The 22,655-nt window shown below is 36.3% G+C and overlaps 1 protein-coding gene across 14 annotated transcripts in view; it reads right to left on the bottom strand.

Moving 5' to 3' along the window:
• CDC42BPA (CDC42 binding protein kinase alpha) overlaps positions 1-22,655 on the bottom strand; it is a 326,934-nt gene that overhangs the window by 160,603 nt on the left and 143,676 nt on the right. For all 14 annotated transcript variants that reach the window (XM_049713472.1, XM_033430345.2, XM_049713441.1 and 11 more), the window contains exon 6: positions 6,143-6,236. In XM_049713472.1, the coding sequence (XP_049569429.1) occupies positions 6,143-6,236 (94 nt within the window). The remainder of the gene's footprint in view (positions 1-6,142; positions 6,237-22,655) is intronic.

Genomic DNA, 22,655 nt, shown 5'->3' with positions numbered 1-22,655 from the left:
CCCAAAATGGGTAAGGGCAGCGGATATGGCTCCCCTGTTTATTTTATAAGGCTAAAATAACCTAAATACAAAACAAGACAGATAAGAAAAATTTGAGAAGGAAAATTATACTGCAAGCTCAGATATGATCAATGTCAGGTATGAATCTCAGGTAACAATTCAATATAGAATTTTAGCATGGTCAATCTAGCAGTTTGTTCAACTATATCAGTATAACTTGATGATAAAGTTATGTTTATATCCAAAGAATGGATGATTTAACACTGGACAATCTATGTCATTCATCGTATTAACAGACTGAAGGAAAAACACCCTGGTATTATCTCAATGGATGCAGAAAAATCACTTGATTACACAGTATTAAAAACCATAACAAACTCTTGGTAATCAGAAATAGAAATCTCCTTAATCTGATGAAGAATATATACCAAAAGATTACAGCAAACATCATACTTAATTTGAAACTACAGAAAAAATACCAATAAAGTCAGGAACAAGGCAAAGAAGCTCCCAATTACTACACCTATCTAATATTGTGTTTAAGGTCACTGACTGCATGATGAGAAAAAAATATAGCAAAATAACGGTGTAAGGACTGGAAAGGACAAAACACAAGGCTGTGTCATTATTTGCAGATTATAAGATTGTCTATATAGAAAAATATACATATACACATAGAATCTACAAATTATTTTGAACTAATAGAAAAATTTAGTGAGCTTGCTAGTTGCAAGATGAATATGCAAAAATCAACTGTGGTCCTAAAGAAGAGCAACAAGCTATTAAAATGCAAATTTTTAAAAGTTATCCATTTATAATAGCCAAAAAAAAAATCCATGAAGTGTCTAGGAAAAACTCTAACAAATAAAGGTAATAGATTTAGCTTTACCTGAACATTATTATAAAACTTCATTAACAGACATAAGAGAAAACCTAAAACAATGGAGATACCATATTCACAGATGGGAAGACTTCATGTTATAGACAAAAATTTTCCCATAATTAATCTCTAAATTCAGTGCAGGTCTACAAGCTTGTATATGTGAAAGGGTGTTTGTATATGTCTGCATGTATGTATATAAACTAGTAATATAATCCTAACAATCATATGGAAAAACAAGTGGCCAAGAATAGCCAAAACAATTTGAGAGACAGAAAAGGAACGACAGCAGGACACCCTCTCACAGAAACTGACTTCTTACAAAGGTATAGTGATTAAGACGGTATAATTTTGACTCAGACGTGAGACCTAAAAAGCAAGTTGAAACTTAATTTGGAAAGTCACAAACTTTGGGAAAGGTTAAAATTGAAGCAACTGCTTCAATAATAATAAATGATGATCCACACAGAGTTATATAATCACAACATTTCAGAACACCGGAAATAAACAGAACATCCTAAAAGCTTCCAAATAAGGGGCGAAGGTTATAACAGAAGTACTGAGAATTAGGACGGCATCAGATGTCACAACAGTAAATTAGAACACAATGCAATGTCTTCTAAATTCTAAGAGAAAAATAAGTTCAAATCCATCATACCATGTCCAGTCTAGATAAATTATCAATCAAGTATGAGAGAAGAAATGAAGGTATTTTTCAGACATGCAAGATTATGAAATATTTACTTCCACTGGAACCTTTCTTAGGCAGCTACCACCAAATGAGATGAAAGACAGACATGGATCCAGGAAACAGAGGATCCATTACTAGAGAGCGACACACAAATTCCATGATGATAAGGAAAGGTATGTCTAGGATGACAGTTCTCATCAGAGAACTGGAGATAGGAGATAGGCCTATCTCCAGTAGGCCTATAGGACAGTCTAGACTAGAATGAGAGTATGCACGCCTCCAGACAAAGGAGCCACTAAGTTATTTACTGTGTCTAAGAGAGAAAGGAATTGCTCAATTTCTTAATGTGTGGCAGAGAGTCTGGGGATAAACTAGTGAGAATTATACAGAAAAACTAAGCAAAGTAAAGGGGTCACTTACTTCAGGGAGAACAAAGAGCTGTTCAAGAAAAGAAAGGTCATTAAAATAAATAATATGGCACAGCTTTGTATAATATTTATATAATTATTAAAAAACTGAACAGGATTTAATGAAAGATTATGTGATAATCACAACACTGGGAAGATGAAGAGGAAGTGTAAGGGTTGGTTGAGACAGGTATAAAAGACCTGTATCCTCATCTTCCATGGTAGGAAATTAATAGATAATATCTAAAACTAAATAACAAGAGGCAGTAGCATGAATACAATAATAAAAAAATACATAAGTAGAAGAAACAACGGAAGAAAGAGCTAAAAGATTTTTATGTGTCTGCTTGCAGAAAAAGACAGTTGGAGGTGGGAAAGAACCAGGACACAGGAATGCTGTTTCTTCTCATGTCTTCCTAAAATATGTATACGTCACATAAAAAATAAAGTAGAAAGGAAAAGAAAAAAGAAGGTTTCTTCATTATAATTTTCTAAATGGAGGACCAACATGCTATCATGTCCAGGAAAATTATTTGAGATCATTAATAAAAAATGAATGACTAGGAAGACATACTAGAATTTTAGGAATAAATCTGATCAGGGGCAACTCATATAGACAGAAACAGTACTCAATGCATTCTGGAATGCACAGGGACTTGGAGGACTGAACACCAGACTCCATAGGAGGAGCCCCAACTTTAAGGGGCTTATAACATGCAGGACTGAGGAAACACTACCTCTTCCCCTGGAATTCTTTCTCAGTGTAGCTCTCTCTTTTCTGGAATTGTGGACCACAACTTTCTGATACCACAGCCTACCTGACTTTAATCTGTGTTTTCTCAACTTAGACCACCATGCTATTTCTCTCCCTCTCATGTCATACCTGGCACTATCCACTTCCCACTATATACTTCAAACACATGCAGTTATCTTAGAGCAGAATAATTACATACACCGGTCTTACATTGTTTGTGTGACTACTGTCATATCTATTACTTCTACCTATGTCACAAGCCCCACATTACAATTTTATTTTCGCTTTTAATAGTCAGATACCTTTTATGTAAATTTTAAAAGAAAGATTAATATAATCTTTTTCCTTTATCCTGTAAATCTTATTTATCGTATCTGATCTGCTTTATCATATAGCTAAGTATCCAAATGGTGGCATTTCCTTTGGTGTGAAGGACATTCTTTAGCATCTAGGTCTCTTTCATTTACCTGAAAATGTCTTTAATTCATCTTCATTTTTGAAGAATATTTTTGTTTGATATAGAATTCTTGATTTACAGACTGTTTTTTTTTTCTTTCAGCACTTTAAAGATATCATTCCATGATTTCTGATGAGAGTTCAGTGGTTATTTTTACCCTTTTCCCATAGTATGTAAAGTGTTTTTTCTTCTCGCTGCTTTCAATTTTTTTTCTTTAAGTTTCAGCAGTTTAACTGTGATGTAGCCAGGTGTGGTTCCGTTTATTACCTTGAGATATGCTAGGGTTTTTTTTTTTTTTTTGCGGTACGCGGGCCTCTCGCTGTTGTGGCCTCTCCCATTGTGGAGCACAGGCTCCGGACGTGCAGGCGCAGCGGCCATGGCTCATAGGCCTAGCCGCTCCGCGGCATGTGGGATCTTCCTGGACCGGGGCACGAACCCGTGTCCCCTGCATCAGCAGGTGGACTCTCAACCACTGCGCCACCAGGGAAGCCCTATGCTAGGATTTTATATCTGTGTTTTTCATCACATTTGGTAAGTTTGAGCCATTAATTCTTACAAATGTTTTCTGTTACTATCACACTTTTACTAGGATTCTAACTGTATGGATATCTGAGCCCATATTGATTTTGTTTCAATCTTTTCCTCTCTGTTCTTCAGACTGTTTAATCTCTATTAATCTGTCTTCAAATTCACTGGCTCTTTCTTCTCTCATTTCTAATCTACTCTTAACCTCCTCCTGTGAATTTTTTATTTCGATTACTATAATTTTCAAGTTCTAAAAGATCTGTTTGATTTATTTTTCTGCAGAGATTCCTCATCTGTGTAATCTTTAAGACTATTATCTTCCTTTGATTCTTTCAACATATATATGATAGTTTCATTAAGTCTCTGTCTGGCAACTCCAACGTCTGTGCTAGCCAGGTTTTTACTGACTACTTTTATTTTTCAATTCTGTATCACAATCACTTACCCTACCCTCTATTTTTGTTTGGTCTAGTGATTTTTGACTGAATGCTGGCCACTGTCAATAAAACATTGTGGACAGTATGAATTCTATTATCTTCCTCTGAAGAATATTAAATTCTCCTTTAAGCAGATAAAAAAATGCTAACTGATCTCCTTGAACATGGGCTGGCTTACACGTACACCCTTTAAAGGCAATTTATAGAAAACCTAAGATTCATCTCAACCCCTTTATTTGGAGGACCACTTTCAAACTCCGTTGATCTTATCAAGACTTGGTTTTAGGCTGTTAGATAGGCTTAGAGTAAGTCTTACATGTTACAAACATCTTAACTAGCCAATATTCCAATGCCCCCTAGTGCTGTGTCTCCTCCAGCGCTGCTTGATTTCGAGTAATCTGCTCGATTTTCAAATGGATAGCATCTACTCTTTGGTAATTCTCATATGTTCTTATACAGTTGTCCCTCCATATCTGCTGGTTCCACATTTGCAGATTCAACCAATCATGGATCAAAAATATTTTTTAAAAAATTTTCCAGAAAGTTCCCCAAAGCAAAACTTGAATCTGTCACACGCTGGCAACTATTTACATAGCATTTACATTGTATTTACAACTATTTATATAGCATTTACATTGTATTAGGTATTATAAGTAATCTAGAGATGATATGAAGTATACAGGAGGATGTGCATAGGTTATATGAAAATACTACATCATTTTATATCAGGGACTTACTTGAGCATCTGCAGATTTTACTATCCATGGCAGGGGGGCAGTCCTGGAACCAATCCCCCACAGATACCAAGGGACAACTGTACGACATATGTACAGACCAACCGTCATGAGATAGCCCCATATGGATATTTTAGGCCCTCTGTATGCACAACTCCCTCCTTTCCAATGGTAAGCCCTGCAGATTCCAGCTGCCTCAGCTAACCCAACTCTGATCTCCTCCTCCTCAGCTCTGTAACACGGTTAAACTCTGCTTTAACTCTAGCTTTCTGCATCACAGTCAGCAAACTGTCCCAATCCTGGGAAATGGTGAGGCATACCTCATGAATTAACTTCTCTCAGAGATAACAGTCTTGTGTTGCCTGTTGTCCACTGCCTAAAAACTGTTGTTTCAAATCCAGTTTTACAGTTATTTATAGTGAAAGAACAATTTGGTATCAATTACTCCCTCCATCAATGGCTAGAGGCAGAAGTCATATAATCCTTTTAAAAAAAGTTATCTCCTTAGGATAAATTTTCAGAAGTCAAATTGCTGGTCCAGAATAATGTGACATTTTCGTGGCTTTTGCAATGTATTATACTAAATTACTCTCCAAAAAGTTTCTGCCAATTAAAATGATATATATTTGGATGTATGCTATACAACCAGGAAATTGAGGTAAATACTACAACAATAACAACAACAATAACAAACAGGGAAAACAATTGGGACATGTAAACTTTTAAGTAAGTGAGAGAATATAACGGAGGGGCCTAGGGTTAGCAGAACTAAAGTAAATGGTAACATAAAACTGAATCAGCCTAGAGGACTTTCTGATAAAAGCATTCACTTGTTGAACACTGTCCCTCAGGAAAACCAGACAACTAGTAAAGAAACAGAAAAGAAATGAAAGTGAAGAAGTCACATATTCGTTTTCCATGTGGGATTTATTTTCTTCACTCCTCCGGAACTGTGGAAATATCTCAAGTACAATAATAAACAGTTCAGCTAAAAAAGGAACAAACAAGAGTCTCATAAAAGGTATAGTGTATAGATCTTAAGATCATTAATATAAGCAGTTGAAAATGGTATATGACTTTTTAGACAAGCCCTATTATGAGTAAGTATGCCTAAGTGGAGGGAAGTAAAGCACAGAAAGACAAATGGATGGATGTTTGATAGATAATATAAATAGATGGCTTCTAAAACAGATAAAGAAAACAAGCAGTAAGGGAGATGTCTGTGGGTCAAACAGTTTAAGATTTATCTTTATTTACCGTTCCATCTTCCATCAGCTTCAGACATGAACCAAAATCTGCTAACCGAATATGTCCATTCATATCCATCAATATATTGTCAGGTTTGATGTCCCTGAAAAAAACAGACGCATGCAATTTTTAGTTGGGAAAAATAAACACAATCAGTTACTTGGTAAGATAACCATTTTGTCTGAAAATCTCAACTTCTTTTAAAATTAATACTCTAAGAACATATATTTCTTTAGACTATTTCTTTATGGGTTCAAATCCTAGCTCTGATTCATATTAAAACTTTTTTAAACACATGCAATTTCAGTGTTCTGGAGATAAAAAGTACTGTGGTAATTTTCACTGAGGTTAAATCTTACCATTCTTCCTTTAGATTTGCACAGATTCCAATGTGGCCATGGTAGGCCTACTTTCTGCATACAGAGAAGAGCCATAATTACTTGATACCCACAAAACATACTACCTTCTAGCCCATGAAACTGAACAGGGAAAAATATACTTCCTAGACCCTGAACATAAATGTAAATAAATACATTTTCAATTACTGCAGGTCATGACAACACAAAAAGAATTGCTTCACAAAGCTGATTCGGAAAATGATTGAAACTACTTAATAGTGATCTATATTATTATATAAAGCTATTTACAGATGTTAAGTCAAAGGCTTGTAAGATATCCAAATCTAACTAATAACAAACTAAATCATGCCAGTTTTTGTGTTTGTTTTTACATTTGAATAATAAAAAGTGTTGCAAACCTTTGTGGCAGCTAACCCACTAAAAAGGCAGAGTTCAATAGTTCTGACAGACTATAGCCTTCAAAGCCTAAAATATTTCCTATCTGGCCCTTTATAGAAAAAGTTTGCTGACCCCTATTACAGATGATAGATGACTGCTTAATACAGACAGGCAGATAGACAGACTGAAAACAGCAGCCTGCATAGGAATTGTCTTCATAGTCCTCCATATTTGAATTTATAACCTCAACTCTCAGAAATGCTATATTAAGAAAAGATTTTTCTCTTGTTCAGAAACATCAAAGAAGTACACTTTAGTGCTGGAAGGAACCTTAGAAATTACCTAGACCATTTTTAGATAAGGGGAAAACTGTATTTTATTCTTTATTTTTTTAAATATTAAACTGCATAGTGATTATACATAACTGCTACTGGTAGAATTCTCAGATTTTAAAGGAGACTAAAGGAATTACAAAGACAGGATTTATAAACATCAGTAATATTTTTGTCTATGTAAAAACCAGGAAATATTAAAACTTAAGAGAAATAAATTGTATTTATACACTTGTAACAATTAATAAAATGTAAAATATTTAACAAGACATTATAGATAATACTGCCACTCCCCAAATATCTCATTACCCTTCCTGATACCACCCCCTTCCTCCACTCCCCAGAGGTTAGCAACCACAATCCTGAATTTGGTGTTTACTATATCATGCATATTTTATATTATTAGTACATATATATGTAACCATAAGACTATATATTTTTCTGAATGTCTTTAAACTTTATAATTGATACCAAACTGTGTGTAGCCTTTTGCAACTTGGTTTTATTCTAATGTTATGTTTCTAAAATTTATCCATGTTGACACATATTGTTCTAGTTCATTAATTTAAATGCTATATGGAATATTTTCACAGATCCAATTTATCTATCAATGCTCCTGATTATGGAATTTAGATTGTTTCCAACAATTTTAAATTGTTTTAGATTTTTATTTTGCTATTACACAAAATTCCGAAATGAATATTTTTACAAATACCTCCTTGTACCCATATGGGAACATTTCCCTAGGCTATCTAGAAGTGGAATTGCTATGATAAAAGACATGTACATCTTCAACTTTACTAGCAGGATTACTACTAAGGTTAAGACTCTTTTTTACATTATCAATGGTCATCTTAGATTCCTCTTCGGTAAAATGCCAGTTAAAATCCCGTGCCATTTTTTTATACTGTGTGTGTGCTGTTTGTTTTTGGTTAATCTTCAGGAATTTCATTTCCTCAGATTTAAGTACATGTGTTACAAATCTCTTCTCTCCGCATGTGGGCTTGTTTTTCCACGTTGTTTATAGTGTCTTTCTTACTCGTAAAAACATTGTTTAATGCTAATATAGTCTTATAATTTATCATTTGTATTTTTTGTCTTTTTTCACTTTTTCAGCTTTACTGAGGTATAATTGACAAATAAAATTGTAATATATTTAAAGTACAACATGATGATTAATCTGATGTACATCACATTGTGAAAGGATCCCCACCACTGAGTTAACATATCCATTATCTCATCTCACATATTTACTTTTTTTTTTTTTTTGGTGTGAACACTTCCATTCTACTCTCTTAGCAATACAATGTTATCAACTATAATAACCATGCTATACATTAGCTCCTCAGACCTTATTCATCTTATAACCTAAAGTTTGTACCCTTTGACCAACTTCTCCCTATTTCCCATACCCCCAGATCCTGTCAACCATCATTCTACTCTCAAAATTTGCATTTTTTGTCCTAAGAAATCTCCCTTATCCTCTCCTTCCAGGGCTCATATAGTGTCCTATATTTTCTTTTAAAAGTTTTAAAGTTTTACTTTTCATTTCAAGTCTTTAATCTCCCTGGAATTAATTTTTCTGTGTAGTGTAAGATAAAGGCCACACTGTATTTCTTTCTGTCCCAATACCATTTATTGAATGACATCCTTTCACTACTGATTTCTAATAGCACCTCGGTCAGAAATCAGGTGGATCTGTTTCAGGACTTCCATGCAATTTTAATCAAAAATCTTTAGAACGAAAGGGAGCCTATTAACAATGACCAGGACAATAGGCATGAACTGGAACTGTCACAGGCAAACAGAGGTATGCTCACCCATCTATACCTAGACTACTGTCTTAATTATGAGAGCTCTATAATGACCTCTCTATACCAGTAGACCATGTTTTTAAATTGCCATGGCTCTTCCAGATAAATGCTAGAATTAGCTTAATATGTTCCATAAAACATACTGAGATTTTGATGGGAATCACAATGACTTCACAGATTAACCTGAAGAGAAATTATATCTTTGCAATATGACTCTTCCCATCCATGTATCAAGTTAATTAACATTATAGACACATATCTTAATTAATGTATATAAATATCTTATATATTAGTTATGAGTCTTCCTTTATGTCCTTCAATAATATTGAATATTTTTCCACAGACAGCTTACACATCTTTTGCTATTGATAGTCTTGGATACCTTAGAGTTTTGTTGCTATTGTGAATAGGATTTTCTTCATAGAAGCATTCTCATTTTGCTTCCAGTTTTCATGGGAATGTTTCTCGTATTTCACCATTAAGTGTGATCTTTGGTTTATATTTCCAGTAGAAACTCAATATTAGGAGAATTACCTTCTCCTCCCAAATTGCTAAAAGTATCAGGAGTGGATATTCAATTTTGTTGTCATTTTTGGTGTTGAGTTTATTTTCCTCTTTTAACCTGTTAATACAGTGTGTTACTCTAATAGATTTTCTAATGTTGAAACTCCCTTGCATCCTGGAATGAAACCTACATGGCCATACTTTTTTTTTTAATGTGCCATTTATCACTGAATCTAAAACTCCACTGACTGTAAAGATGCACCATTATGGCATGTGCCACTAAAAGAGAGAATAAATCGACTACTATAATTTTAGAAGCCCTTTATTTAAAAATTACAGAGATATTAAATTGAAAAATACGTTTGTCTTAGCACTCATAATATATACACTGCTGAATTTGATTTTTTTCTTTTTTTCGTCACGCAGGCCTCTCATTGCTGTGGTCTCTCCCGCTGCGGAGCAGAGGCTCCGGACGCACAGGCCCAGCGGCCATGGCCCACGGGCCCAGCCGCTCCGCGGCATGTGGGATCCTCCCGGACCGGGGCACGAACCCGTGTCCCCTGCATCAACAGGTGGACTCTCAACCACTGAGCCACCAGGGAAGCCCCTGAATTTGATTTTTTAAAACTTTTATTTTTAGGAACTCCCCTGGTGGTCCAGTGGTAAAGAATCCGCCTTCCAGTGCAGGGGATGAGGGTTTGATCCCTGGTTGGGGAACTAAGATCCCACATGCCACGGGGCAACTTAGCCACGCGCCACAACTACTGAACCTACGCACCTCAACTAGAGAGCCCGCGTGTTGCAAACTACAAAGCCCACACGCTCTGAAGCACGCGCACCACAACTAGAGAGAGAAAAACCCGCATGCCACAACTAGAGAGAAGCCCACGCGCCACAACGAAAGATCCCGCATGCTGCAGTGAAGATCCCATGTGCCGCAACTAAGACCAGATGCAGCCTAAAATAATTAAGTTATTTTTAAAACTTTTATTTTTATATTCATAAGTGATATTGTGCTATGTAACATTCTCTTCTTGTACTACCCTTGTCAAATTTTGTTGTTAAGGTTTTACTATCTTCATAAAGTGAGATAAATGGCTTATCAAAATTTCAAAAGAAATTTATACAGAATTCAATTATTCCTTTCCTTTTTTTGGCCGCACCACGCGGCATTCGGGATCTTAGTTCCCTGGCCAGGGATCAAACCCGTGCCCTCTGCAGTGGAAGCACGGATTCTTAACCACTGGACCACCAGGGAAGTCCCCAATTATTCCTTTCTTAAAAATTAAAGAGAACTCATCTATAAAGCCACGTGGGTAAAAGGCTGTTCATAGGAGTTATATTCATAACAGTTCAAAACTGGAAAAAACTCAAATGACCATCAGCAGGTGGGTGGATAAACTGTCACATATTTACACAGTGGAAGACTACTCTAGCAATAAGGAAAGATCTGTTGATACTACATCAAATTGGATGAATCTCAAAAACTTTATGTTGATCAAAAGACATCAGACAAAAAAAATATATGACATATGATTCCATTTATAAGAAGTTCTAGAACAGGTAAAACTAAGCTATGGTGATAGAAAGCAAAACAACTGGTGATGGAGAGATAGAAGACGCTAACTGGAAAAGAGCACAAGGAAACTTTTAGAGTGATGGAAACATTCTACATCTTGATTTGGGATTGTGGTTACACAGGTATATACATTGTCAAAAATCATCACTGCCCATTTAACACTTGTGGACTTTATCATATGTATTTCAATTTATAAAAATAAAAGGGGTGAAGACAAGAAGTACCTTTAAAAAATATGAGACTGTAGTCTTGTGGAGGGAGAACTTTCCATTACAGATTCAGTTTTTTTAAACGTTCTTAGTTTACTGAAATAATTTCTATTTCTTCTTGAGTAAGTTATAGCCATTTATATTTTCTAATATACATTTCATACACATTTTCAAATTTATTGGAATACAGTTGTTCACTGTATTCTATTATTATTTGTTTAATCTACGATATATAGTTATATTCCTAATATTATTTCTTTGTATCTTTTTTTGTGTGTGTGTGGTACGCAGGCCTGTCACTGTTGTGGCCTCTCCCGTTGTGGAGCACAGGCTCCAGACGCGCAGGCTCAGCAGCCATGGATCACGGGCCCAGCTGCTTCGCGGCATGTGGGATCTTCCCGGACCGGGGCACGAACCCGCGTCCCCTGCATCGGCAGGCGGACTCTCAACCACTGTGCCAGCAGGGAAGCCCTGTATCTTTTCTTATATCTTGATAAAAAATAACACCTAATGCTTATTTAGTACCTTCTAATTTCCATGCAGTGTTCTAAATACTTTATGTGCTTTACTTATTTAACGTTCACAACAACACCGCAAGGTAGGTACAATTATTTTCCCCCTTTAGAGATGAGGAAGCTAAGCCACACAGTTAATGCTCAAGGTCACATAGTGATTGGAATCAGGATTTAAACTCAGGCAGTCCGGCTCCAGAAACCATACTCTTTGCTATGATCATTACTGCATATGATTCAATGTTTAATCCATTTGGAATTCTTCCTGGTACACCTTGGAAGGTATGATCCAATTTTATTTTTCCCACACACCATTCATTGAACCTCCTATTTAAGACGCAACCTTCACCAGATGTTAACACTTGTAAGTTTTTGGATCTACTATAAGACTTTCAATTCAGTTCCATTAGTCTGTCTTTACACACAGTGGTAATATACTTTTAATTATTAAATACAGATATTTTAATATCTGGTAGGGCTTGTCTTCCTCACTGTATATTTATGTTAATATGCTATATATTTCTTAATAAATATATCCCTAAGTAGTCCATATTTTTAGATACCATACCTAGAGTCTTTTCTTCTACTATATCTCTTCATAATTATTGTTCCTTGCTACATTATAAATTCCACAAAGATAGGAATTTTGTTCTCTACTAGATTCCCAGCACATGGAAAAGAGCCTGACACATAGTAGCATGCAATAAATATTTACTCAATTAATTAGACAACAAAAGCTCTTGATATCCTTCTTGAACTTTCTTGCCATTTGTAAGTAGTTTTTAGGTTAATTCTCTTTGATTTTCCAGGTATAAAATAATATCATCTATGAATATCATCTATAAATGTTACTATTCTTACACTTTTAATTTTTTTCTTTTGCCTTACTGGCTAGTATTTCTACTACAATGTAAAATAATATTGGTGACAATGAACATCTTTGTCGTTTTGACTTTAGTAAGTTACCTATTTAGCATGATGCTGACTTTTGAGGTATAAGATACAGGCACATACAGCATGTTAAGGAAGCATCTACCTATTCTTATTTTATTAAAAAAAAGTATTTACTAAATTCAACAACTCTTCTTGATTAAAAAAAACAAAAAATAATTCTAAAATACATATATGTCTAAAATTTATAAATCAAGAAATAATAGGCTTAGATATCAGGACATTAGAGATATGGGGTTAAAAAGCAACAACAAGAAAAACAGCATAAAGAAGTTGAATGTGGCTGCCACTGGGGCAGCGGGCATAAGAGGTATTACAGAGGGACTAATTTCAATATAATCTTTTTGATACTACTTGAGTTTTATTTAACTATATGCAGTATTATTTGATTTAAATTAATTAAAACCCAAAATACAGGAGACTTCCCTGGTGGTCCAGTGGTTAAGACTTCACCTTCCAATGCATGGGGTGTGGGTTCGATCCCTGGTCGGGTAGCTAAGATCCCATGTGCCTCGCAGCCAAAAAACCAAAACATAAAACAGAAGCAATATTGTAACAAATTCAATAAAGACTTTAAAAGAAAAGGTCCACCTCAAAAAAAATCTTTAAAAAACCCCAAAATACATGTATATAATATCTGAGTCATTTAATTCAAGAATATGAAAATGTTTTGACTAAGCCACTATGATCATCTGCAGTCAGCAATATTTTTCAGTGAAAACAATTAACGGGTATCAAGATCATAGATAGATAAGATAATGTTATAAAGATAGTACAAATTGGTCTCTGCTTGTCCAACAGGGAATACAATTACACATTTCATGTAATACGTTGCCTAATGATTCATTCCACATACCTAGTGTATTCCATGGCTGAAAAAGAAGTCTCTCTGTTCCTAAAATGGTATCTATTTGATTTGATGGAAACTCTCCTAATCTTCTGAATTAATAAAACCGCAGGAGTATATGAACTATGAACTAATCACCTGTTAGGTTTGAAAATATGTTTTATTTTTTTTGGTGGGGGGGAGACAAAGTATAATGCAGATATGAGGTAGAACTTAAAGAATTCATAAGAAAGAAACAATGACTTTTCTATCTAGCTGATATTAAGTATGACCTACATTACCTGGCATAAGGAAGGCCTAAAACGTATGTAAGCCCACACACTTAACCACCTCAAACAAAGGAAAACATGTCCCTTCCTCCTTTTTCAACCAAAGACTACAGATTGATCTTCTGTGGTTTCCTTTCTCCTTTAAGATTGTCTACCATTTTCATCTAAATCTAATCTAAAAATGTCTGGGAGAAAGTATACAAAATATGATCTGAATTGGGCCTAACATATACAAAAATAGGCCTGGTTCCTTTTGCACTTTAGGTTTTTGAAGTGTAGGCGAAGCGAAACAGAAGCTGCAGATTCAAATCCCCGCAAATGTCAGGGGAGGTGTGGATATATCTGCTGACCAATATCCATCATATGAGTCACAAATGCTCTTAACTACTTCATAAGAATGTTCTCACTGGAGTAGAGGAATAGAAAGAGATCCCAAGTGTAAAATGATAGAAAGATGGTTACACTTACATAACTGACAGGACCCTCAAACCCAAGAGGTTCTTTTCTCTCATCTAGAAGAGCCAGGATCAAAGAAAAGCAGGTGAACACCTATCTATTCTCTCTACAAATAATTTGATAATTGAATCATGATTTTGGCATCTTGAAGGCTACGTACAGAAGAAAAGGTTTAACAATCTGTAAGTAACAAAACCCTTTCAAGTAAAGTCATAGTTATAAAGTTATCTATCATTATTATATAGGCCCAAGAAAATGCAAGTCTTTATTCTTACATTACCACTGAAATGTATCATCAAATTTTAAAAGAAATTTGAGTGCTTAAAAGAAGTTCTTAAAAATTTTTTTGGCTTTCCCATTCCCATTCATATGCAGAAAATATTCTCTTTAAGATGACAAATAACCTTTTAATTGCCAAATCCAGCAGAACCTTTTCAGTTTGAATCCTATAATGATTTCTCTGTGACATCTGACAATGCTGATTATTCTCCCAACTCTACCATTTTCTCCTCTATTTTCTCAACTAAGACCAATTCTTCTCAGTCTTCTTTCCTGATTCCTCTTTTTCCAAAGTCATACTTCCCATTCCCCTAATGCTGTCCTTCCCTAAGACTCAGTTCTCAGCTGCTTTAAAGTTAGAGAGCCTCTTCCCCAAAAGGCTTGTCCTTCTTGGGCAACCTATATCCACTGAATAATTTACAGGGAACTATAAAGAATCAGCCAACTTAACTAAATGAGTAACAATTCTGATGGGCTATAGACTTTCCAGAACTCCTAGTGGGGCTGGCTGAGGCTTTGGCCTGCAGTGCAAACTGACTTCTCCCTCTGCCTAACCCTGCTTCCTCCAGCTCCCCTCCCAAAGGTGTTAATCCTTAGTACATCTTGCATTATACATACATTCTGTCTCAGTCCCTGTTTCTGGAAAATACAATGTGTTGCATGGCAATGGATAAATGGAACAATGGGCTGGCAAATTCCATTTTCTGACATAAGAAGCAAAATAACATCTGGTATTCTGAACCACTCTGAGTCAGTGACATCTTGCAAATAAGGTGGCAGCCAGCCAACCAGATACCAAGTATTGTCAATAAAGGAAGTGAAAGGGAAATTCAGGCAAAACATTAGTTCCAACCTTGACAATCCAAGAAAACTAAGAAAGAGATAGAAATGTTTAGAAGAGATAAAAATCTCTACATTATCACTGTAAAAAAGTATTATTCAAGTTTCTTCCTAATTTGAATATGAATTGTACCACTTATCATGAATTAAAGTTTCTGTAATCTGCAGTTTTCCTTGTCCCCAAGGAAAAGCATTATTCTACTTAAAAGGAACATCTGACTTAAAACATTTGACTTAAAAGGAACAACATTATTTAAAACTCTAAGTCAAAATTAATATTTATAATGATACATATTTTTATTTGTAACATTAAGAATAAAAAAGCATCCCAAAACAATGACCACACTGAAAGGGCAATATTCTACAGGTCATTTTTACTTTAATACTTCAGTAGAATATCAGTACCAGAGCATGATTATTATAATTATTATTCCTATAATAGTAAAATGTGGATATAATAACATTAGTTAACCTTCAAAGCAGTAGTTTTCAACTCTGGCTGGACAACAAAATCAACTATAGAGGTTACTTAACTATATGTACCTCAGCCCCAGTCCAGACACCACAAATCAGAATACTGCATAGGGATTGGTTACTGAGAATACTAATTGAGGACACGTATCTCTCCTTCCATCAAGCTCATGTCAATGTCTCCGATTTGGTTCCTTTTCATCATTTACACAGGTTGGGGGAGTAGGCTCTCACAATGGAATGCTTTTATTTTCTGGTCTTCCTACTCCTCCTCTTTATATACCCATACAGAAGAAAATCAGCATATGGTATTATAATATTACAACTAAAATGTTTACTGAAAGTGTATATTAGGGCTTCCCTGGTGGCGCAGTGTTGAGAGTCCACCTGCCGATGCAGGGGACACGGGTTCGTGCCCCAGTCCGGAAAGATCCCATAGGCCGTGGAGCGGCTGGGCCCATGAGCCATGGCCGCTGAGCCTGCACGTCCGGAGCCTGTGCTCCGCAACGGGAGAGGCCGCGACAGTGAGAGGCCCGCGTACCGCCAAAAAAAATAGTGTATCTTAATTTTGTCAAATACATATTATATCAGTAATAAAGAAGAGAAAACCCACACTGGTAAAATTATGTCACAAACTGCCTTTCTGTTAGTCATACATTTGAATTTTTAATAGGAACATTAATTTGAAGTTCATCTTACAATTTAAAAAAGTTATTCATAACATTCTGTCAATAAACTTTTCTCAAACTTCTTTCCCAACAGTGGCTGCCCAAATCCTGATCTTTTACATATCCTTCAAAAAACCATCTAGATACAATCCACAAGAGGAAACAAGTACAACTGACAACCCACACCTACAGCGTAACTCAAAGAAAGTCTACCACAAAATTAAAATCATTTCTAATTATAGAAATAAATATTCAAATCCAGCAGATCAAACTCTAGAGTGCATGTGGAAAGGAAGACCTGGGAAAGAGACTAAGGGAAAAAGAAGAAAAGAGCAGGGAGTCCAGGGATGATAAAATGTAGACTAAACTACTACCCACTGTCACTGAAAGAAAAAGCCCTATTATGAGTGGGGTAAGATGTAACAATGGGGGAAACTGGGTAAAGGGTACATGAGATCTTTTTGTACTGTCTGCAATTTCCTGTGAATTTAAAATGATTTCAAAATAAAAAGTTTTTTTTTAAAAGCCCGCCCCAAAAAATTACCTTGAGAAAATTTATGGGCTTATTATCTTATGTTTCTCATTGTCTTGTTATACATTAACATAATCTCTTTAACACATATTTATATTTACTTAAACAATATATCACTAAAGAGAAAAACCTTCTAAAACTGTGTACCAGTCAATAGTATCTGATTTTCATCAGTGGACCACCTATGATCTTGTCCTTGTCAGCCCAGTCGTTTCTCACATTCCCTTTTGCCCATCTTTGCCTCCGCTCCTCTGGATAAATCCCAGCTGGCCTAAATTGCAAGAATAATTGCTTTCTCTTCTGAGAACCACCTTTGGCACTACAGGCACACCTCAGAAATACTGCAGGTTAGGTTCCGGACCACTTCAATAAAGCTGATATCACAATAAAGGAAGTCACATGAATTTTTCTGGTTTCCCAGTGCATATAAAAGTCTGGTGAGTGCGCAATAGCATTACATCTAAAAAAAACAATGTACACACCTGAATTTAAAAATGCTTTATTACTTAAAAATGCTAACCATTATCTTACAATGCAAGGTTGCCATAACCTTCAATTTGTAAAGAGCTCAGTATCTGTGATGTGTAACAAAGCAAAGCACAATAAAACAAGGTGTCGATCCCTATATTCCCTCCACCAGACCTATCTTGCTAAAGCTCTATAAAAACTGCCTTTCTTTCCTAAGGTAATGTCTGAGTCAGCTTGGGCTACCACGACAAATACCATAAACTGGGCGGCTTAAACAACAGAAATTTATTTTCTCACAGTGCTAGAGGCTGGGAAGTCCAAGATCAAGGTCCAGCAGGGTTTGGCTTGTAGTTTTCATATGGCCTTTCCTTGGTGTGTTCACAGAGAGAGAGAGAGAGAGGGAGAGGGAGAAGGAGAGAGGGAGGGAGGGGAAGAGGGGGAGGGGGGGAGAGAGAGGGGGAGAGGGGGGGAGGGGGGGAGAGAGGGGGAGGGGGGGAGAGAGGGGGAGAGGGGGGGAGAGAGAGGGGAGAGAGAGAGGGAGGGAGGGAGGGAGGGAGGGAGAGAGAGCGAGCGCTCTCTGCTATCTCCTTTTATATGGGCACTAATAATCCCATCATGAGGACCCTATCATAATGACATCATCTAACCTAATTACTTCCTAAAGGCACACTGGGGATTAAGAGCTTCAACATATGAACTGGGGGGTGGGGGGAAGACACATATCCTCATTCCATAGCAAGTAGAATATTCCTTGAAACTTCCTCATGTACTAGCACTCTGAATAAAGGCTTATGTATGCTTAGCACTTATCTGATTTTCTTCTACAGTTTCTATTAATTAATTAATCAACTAACAATTGAATACTATGTACCACAGATTGTACTTGGTGCTAGGGTTATCAAATATATATCTGAGATTAACCAAGGCATTTCTACTGCTAAAATTAAATAATGAGAAATAGGGGGAAAATAGTTAGTTAATGGGTAAAACTTATCTATTTTAAAATACCACATAATTACATAAGAAATGCTAATGAATAATCATGAATAGCTTAATAGATTTTTCTTTTCAATAAATATATGACTTGATACTGTGATTTTTATATTATATATACACAATACAGTCACATTCATTGATAACAATGGTTCCTTCAACATTTCATGGTGTTCCACAAAGTTCATTTAACACCTATCAGAACTCTGCATTGGTTTTAGATACCATGAAGCAGAAGTGAGACCATGTGAACCAAAACCCAGCATGTTCTGTTTCATAATGAAATCAGCCACCAACTTGCAAGAAAATGATTAGACATACTTTGGATTCTTCTGAAGGTTCTTCAAATCATTCTCAAACTGATGGTACTACCATAACAATATGAAATTACTTTAAAATGTATTTATATACTGTTATGTTATGTAGGCACTTCTGTCTTCATTGGAATCTATCTGTTTCAAAATTTATACTTATTCCCTTGACTTTTTTGATAAATACAATACCATATTGTAAAAGTTAACACATCTCTTGAAACAAGTAATTAAAGCACATAATCATTAATGAGTCACAGATTTTTCTGGATCAGCAAGTAAAACAACTAGCTGCCACATACTAAAGAGATCCTCAAAATGAAAAGAATAAAAACAAGATGAAAGAAATTCACAGGAATATGGCTACTGAAGCCTGGTATACTTGTATTTTACGTGCAAAGTAAATTTCAAGGCGAAAAAGAAAAGCACCCTTAGTGATGAGAAGGACCTCTAAATCTTGACTAAAAGAAAATTATTTCACCAGTAATACATAACAAGTAAATTTGTAATACTTCACTTCCCTAAGGAAAAAGGAAGTGAGGAAGGATGCCATTATGACTATATAGTTCTTCCCTTCTCGCCTCACCTCCCTACCAGATGCAGAGTCCCAGAACCAGGGCTCCAACTGTAGGTGCCAGAAGCAAGGATAATTCCCAAGAAGAATTTCTAGCCTTTAAAGCTTAATGTCAGTACTCCTAAGGGCCTGATAGGGTGAGTCGTGCCATCAATCCATCTAGTGAAACCAAGGCTGGCAGGGAATACTGCTGGATTGCGTGGTGGTTGAGATAGCCCACCATTTCTGTATCTACGCAACCCTACACTGCATCAATGCACTGGGACGGAGGCACTTGCTAGACTAGTAGTGCTGCTGTCAATTTGGACCAGCACAGTGGTCAAACCTGACATTCTTTCCAAAGGACCAAAAGTTTGGGCAAAACTAAGTGACAGAGAGAAGGAAAAGTAACAGCTAAGGATAAAAGAATGAATAAATGGGTTATGCAATAAGGGAAATCCAGTATTATTATATTGATGCTCTGTGAGAGGCTCAGAGCAAGATATGATATTGTCTTGGGAGATTGGGATTGACCATATATACACTAATATGTATAAAACGGATAACTAATAAGAACCTGCTGTATAAAAAAATAAATAAAACAAAATTCAGAACAGATATGATATTGTCTCTTAGCTCAATTACACCAAATACCAGAATGCGTGAAGACGTATGCTACTGAAACAACTTCCTGCTTTTGGAACCTGGCGTGATCAAAGGGAATTCTGCGAACCTGAGTGGCATCACTCTGGGAGACAATTTAGTCATATGAAATGATGATGGACTAGATGGTTGATGAGTCGGTGGGACACTGGTAATATGCCAGCATCTTTTTTTTTTAATTTTATTTATTTATTTATTTATTTATTTTTGGCTGTGTCGGGTCTTTGTTTCTGTGTGAGGGCTTTCTCTAGTTGTGGCAAGCGGGGGCCACTCTTCATCGCGGTGCGCGGGCCTCTCACTGTCGCGGCCTCTCTCGTTGTGGAGCACAAGCTCCAGATGCGCAGGCTCAGTAGTTGGGGCTCACGGGCCCAGCCGCTCCGCGGCATGTGGGATCTTCCCAGACCAGGGCTCGAACCCGTGTCCCCTGCATCGGCAGGCGGACTCTCAACCACTGCGCCACCAGGGAAGCCCATGCCAGCATCTTTTGACTCACCATACTGCCATGTGGTGTTAACACTGGCCTTGCTGATAAGATTCAACCACGTTATGTAAACAGGCCTTTTGATAAGGCTGATATTAATAATTAAATGTACTGGGAGATTTAGTAAAGCCTCCTCAGGATTTAATAGCCAGAGGAAGAACTAGATTTCGTTAACCATCAGCTAGCTTCTATGCTAAACAGTTCTGCACAAGTTTATCATATGGTACAAATAACAATAGATCAAAGGGGAAAAACAAGTAATTAAAATAGTAGTACAAAAATATGAGAATGTATGTAATGGCCTTATAAGATGAATTAGTGGTTTCTTTAAATTTATCCCTACCCAACACTGGGCTCCTCCAAATGACAGACATACTCACTATGACACTATTGCTGTGTCCATCACATAAATGCTACGCTAAATTTAATACCCCCAAAAAATTATCATTTTGTTGTAAGAGAGCCTTGGCTGAAGGCCAGGAAGTGGCCTGTACAGTGAGGAACTAATCTTACCCAATGAGAGGTCTGGCCTTTGCTGCAGCTACTGGGAGGTGATCTCTAGGTTCTTGGGATATCATGCCTAACAGGAGTATCTTTGTCTGGGGCCTTCAGACACCAAACAGATTAAGAATGTAATTTATGATGGATATAATTTATTTGGGCCATGTAGTATCAGTTTTATCTGACATATTCCATAGCAAGGGATGGAAACTAAAGGGATCATCCCAACCTCAGGGAAGGGCTGGAGACTAAAGGTCAGTCCTGCAGGCAGTATGTGACTGAGCAAACCCCAAAACTCTGGAAACCAAATGCTCAGGTAAGTTTCCTCGGTTGGCAATACTCCATTCGTACTGTCTCATGGATGCCGGGAAAGTAATGCTGCCCTAATTTCACAAGGAGAACAGGAGAGAAGCTCTGGGTTTCGTACTTCTCCTGAAATCTGCCTTGGGCACATCTTCTCTTAGCTGATTTTAATCTGTACCCTTTCCATGTAATAAACTGTAACTGTAAGTAGAACAGCTTTCAGTGAGTCCTGCTGAGTCCTTCTCACAAATTATTAAAACTAAAAGTGGTTTTGGGGACACCCCGAACCTGGAATTGGTGCCAGAAGTAAGGGTAGTCTTTTGAGACCGTTCCTTTTAACTGTGAAGTTGGCCCAAATTCCTTGCAGTTACTGAAATGCCAAATGCACTGTAATATGATGACTATCTTTATATAAAATGATCCCTGTAATGGCGCACATCCCAACTTCACCTACAACTCTAGTTTGACAATTTCTAACTAAAAATTATCTATTCTTTAGTAATTTCAAGATATTATACAAATACCTCCTCCATTAGCAGCATCAAAAATTCTAGTTTTCAAATGAGACTGTGGGGGACTGAAAGGAGTTTTATCTTAGCGTCAGGCTTCAAAGTTTTTCTATCTCATTGTAAAAGTGTAATGATTTTACATATACCAAGAGAATAACAGACAAATCATACCACAAATCCAAGCTTAAAGAGACGAAATCCGCCTGAAGCCCTTGTGGAGGCTGAGCGCATACCTATCCTTCATAAAATCTTATGGGATAAGGGATAAAAAACTCTTTAGAATTGAATTCTGTGTTATTTCCCTCAACAACTTCTATTAAAATAGGTTTGATCCATTTCCTGTAATGCATCAGTACACTTTACCCAAGAGTTAGCCATATTATATAAAACAGTACTAACATTAAGTAGATGAGGTTAATAAAAACTGTAATTATAAATCCTGAATATTGAATAAATTCCATGGGGAAAAAGTACGAGTTATGAGGAAATCCATGAATAACAAGTGAATTATTTTTTGCCTTTTATTTTTGGACTAGGGTAAGGAGAGAATACTTCAAAAAAAATACTTTCCATCCTAAGAATTTATTTAAGCCAGTACTTAATGTTTAAAACAAACACAGCAAAGCACACATACTCCATTACGTTCCACAAAACCGACCTAATTTGCCTTCAGAGACAGATTCTATCCAACAAAAAGTTAGTGTGCCTGAGACCTTAGGATCCTCGTCTGATCTGAAATG

This window comes from Orcinus orca, chromosome 1 (assembly GCF_937001465.1).
Source record: "Orcinus orca chromosome 1, mOrcOrc1.1, whole genome shotgun sequence".
Classification (NCBI taxonomy): Eukaryota; Metazoa; Chordata; class Mammalia; order Artiodactyla; family Delphinidae; genus Orcinus; species Orcinus orca.
This window is presented reverse-complemented; position numbering and strand designations above follow the sequence as displayed.